This window comes from Tasmannia lanceolata, unplaced genomic scaffold, assembly GCF_043159265.1.
Source record: "Tasmannia lanceolata isolate RefF3 unplaced genomic scaffold, GAP_Taslan_0.1 ptg000008l, whole genome shotgun sequence".
NCBI lineage: Eukaryota > Viridiplantae > Streptophyta > Magnoliopsida > Canellales > Winteraceae > Tasmannia > Tasmannia lanceolata.
In genome coordinates, this window is record NW_027518685.1 from 47,732,975 (window position 1) to 47,735,976 (window position 3,002).

At 43.4% G+C, this 3,002-nt stretch overlaps 1 protein-coding gene across 1 annotated transcript; it reads right to left on the reverse strand.

The window, feature by feature from the left end:
* Positions 1-1,635: 1,635 nt before the first annotated feature.
* On the reverse strand, positions 1,636-2,721 carry LOC143883003 (uncharacterized). Its single transcript, XM_077386377.1, has one exon. The coding sequence runs from the start codon at positions 2,719-2,721 to the stop codon at positions 1,636-1,638; it is 1,086 nt and encodes a 361-aa protein (XP_077242492.1).
* Positions 2,722-3,002: the final 281 nt, after the last annotated feature.

Consider the following 3,002-nt stretch of genomic DNA (forward strand, 5'->3'; position numbering starts at 1 on the left):
GAACATAAATAAATCTATTCAAAATAATAAATTCCAGAAATAATGTGTGAAATTTGTACTGTGATTTTCTATTATTATGACCGTGTTCCAGTATTGATTTGGATCGATTTGGATAATGTTTACTATCGGTTACATTAGAACTCTAATAAATTGCTTAAATTTGTAAAACTCATTAAAAATCACATAAAATTCTTAAAATCATGAAAAATTCCAGAACATCAGAAACTTCCAGATACATCATAATCCTCATGTTTCTTAGATACAAATTGTTAAAACTCACTAAAAATCCCCACAACTTGCTAAATTGGTCAAAATCTTAGTCTAAGTAAAGTTACCCTTAGAGCCTTAGAATACTTTGATTTCTAGGTGATAGAAATCCTTTAAAAGATGAAAATTACCAACTTAATAACTTGGGTTGGGCAAACCCAAACTCAGATCAAATCTGGAACCGTTGGATCATGGTCCCACATCGTAGGAGCCTTTAGAGCCCCCTTTAGGAACACTTGCGTCATGTCAGGTTCTAGGTCTTAGGGAGTCCTAGAGTTAAGAGTCCAGTTAGCCTCATCACGGCCAGTTGCTATTATTACCAACTGAGCCATAGATTAGAATTCACTAGTTAACCCCTTTTTCCTATAAGACATGCCTAGTTAACTTAGGATGTAGGCCCCACCTGCATTAGTTTAGGGAGTGTCTTGCATTTAGATAGGATCATATAACATCTTAAATGGAGTCCTATGATAATAAAATGCAATCAAACTTGAATTAATTAATTTCTTTAAAACTGTTGAAACAGTCTGTCCAGTCTAGATCAGTGTCCTAAATGAGTTAGGCATGTAGCTTAGTTTAGGCCACCGAACTACGTCGACTTTGATCCCAGTGAGGCTTGGGTACGTAGGCAACTTGGATGGCATTCCAAGCTCAAGTCTACCCTATACACACTCCAGTAGGGTTTTATGATTTTATTTTATTTATTTCTTTATCATTTTTCGAACCCTTAATTAAATTGATTAAAAGACTTAGGACTTTCCTAAAATTAGATTTTATGAGAACTCTCACATAGATTGAACCAAACTGAATCAAGAGAATCAAAAGATGCATCTAGAAATTACATTGAAATTAGATCATCTAGGACGTATGTCCCGTAGCTTGCACATCAAGAGAATTTAAATGAGTAATTTAAAAGAAATTCAAGAGAGTTAACTTTTGGAATTGAAGACCGGATTACCGGGCGAGAATGATGCATATGGTGGTAATCCATCATACCTTCCATTCACGTAATTAGGTAACGAATCTAGACTTCTGGGATCACAGATCATTGCAGTGTCACTTATGGGTCCTAGGTCGCTTACCTAGATGGCGACTCTGGTCATTCTCTTTTGCATGAAATTCAGATTGCTTTAGTTATCCCAAGTTCACGGAAAAGATGATTCATATTAATAATCAAAAGCACACGCCATTCGCGTGGGTACGAAAGACCAAGAGAGGCGGGTCGCGCCCCTCTCGCAGGATCGGGTCCCATAGGTCCATCCAGTTGGGTCCGGCTGATATTTCCATTACCAGCTTCTCCTCGATGGTGGGTTGGAGCAAGATCTCTGTGTAGATGGAGCCAAAGTTGAACGCTTCTTCAGACGCCATTTAGGAGAGGGTGTCCGCTCGGGCATTCATTCCCCTCGGGATTTGTAGGATTTCAACTTCCTTTAGCACTGCCATCTTCTCTTTAACTTTCTCCAAGTACTTCATCATCCTTAGTTCTTTCGCTACATAGGTTCCTTTTACTTGTCCCACCACTAGCTGTGTATCACTGTAAACCGTTAGTTTGTCCACACCTAATTCCGTGGTCAGGGTCAATCTAACCAGTAAGGCTTCGTACTCGGCCTCGTTATTGGAGGCCTTGAAGTAGAGTCGCAAAGCATATTTAGCTGTAAACTCGTCTAGTCCCATCAGTGCTATGCCTGCTCCGCAACCCGCCTTACTGGTTGAGGCGTCCACATGTAGTATCCAGGAGGGCGCATCCCCCCTGGTTTCTCCTTCCAATTCCGGGAGTGGAGGAACTTCAATTGGTTCGTCATCTGCGGCCCGGGATCTGGCGGGGACCATGGTTTCTTCATTTCCGAGGTCGTTCGGTACAGGGGCGGTGAACTCAACGATGAAGTCCGTGAGGACCTGTGATTTGATGGCCGGCCTCGGTCGGACCTGAATGTCGAACTCTCCCATCTCAACAGCCCAGCTTATGAGTCGTTCTGAGGTCTCGGGTTTTTGTAGGATCTTCCATAGGGGCTGATCCGTCAGGTGCACTATGGTATGAGCATGGAAATATGGACGGAGTTTCCAGGCGGCGATGACGACGGCATAGGCAAATTTTTCGATGTTCTGATATCGGACCTCGGCACCGTGGAGGACTCGGCTCACATAGTACACTGGGTGTTCCTGCTTCCCCTTTTGTTGGGCCAGGGCAGCGCTTACGGTGGTTGAGCTTATAGCTAGGTAGAGGAACAGTTCTTCTCCCAACTCTGGTTTGGTTAGTACTGGTAGAGCCTGGAGGTACTGCTTTAAGGAGTCAAATGATTCTTGGCAGGTGGCAGTCCTTTCGAACTTTTGTATGTTTTTCAAGAGCTTGAAGAAGGGCTGGCATCTTTCGACGGACTTGGACATGAAGCGGTTGAGGACGGCATCCCGCCCTGTCAGCCGCTGAACCTCCACAACATTCGTCAGTGCTTCCATGTTCAAAATAGCTTGGATCTTCTCTGGGTTGACTTAGATTCCTTTTTGGCTGACCATGAAGCCCAAGAACTTCCCTGAAGTCACGCCAACGGCGTACTTAGCCGGGTTAAGCTTCATTCGCGATCGTCGCAAGACGTCAAAGGTCTCTTTGAGATCGACGATGTGTTGTTGGGCTCTCAGACTTTTCACGAGCATGTCGTCCACGTATACTTCCACGTTCCTTCTTATCTGTTTATGAAATAATTTGTTGACGAGCCTCTAGGAAATGGCTCCAGCATTTT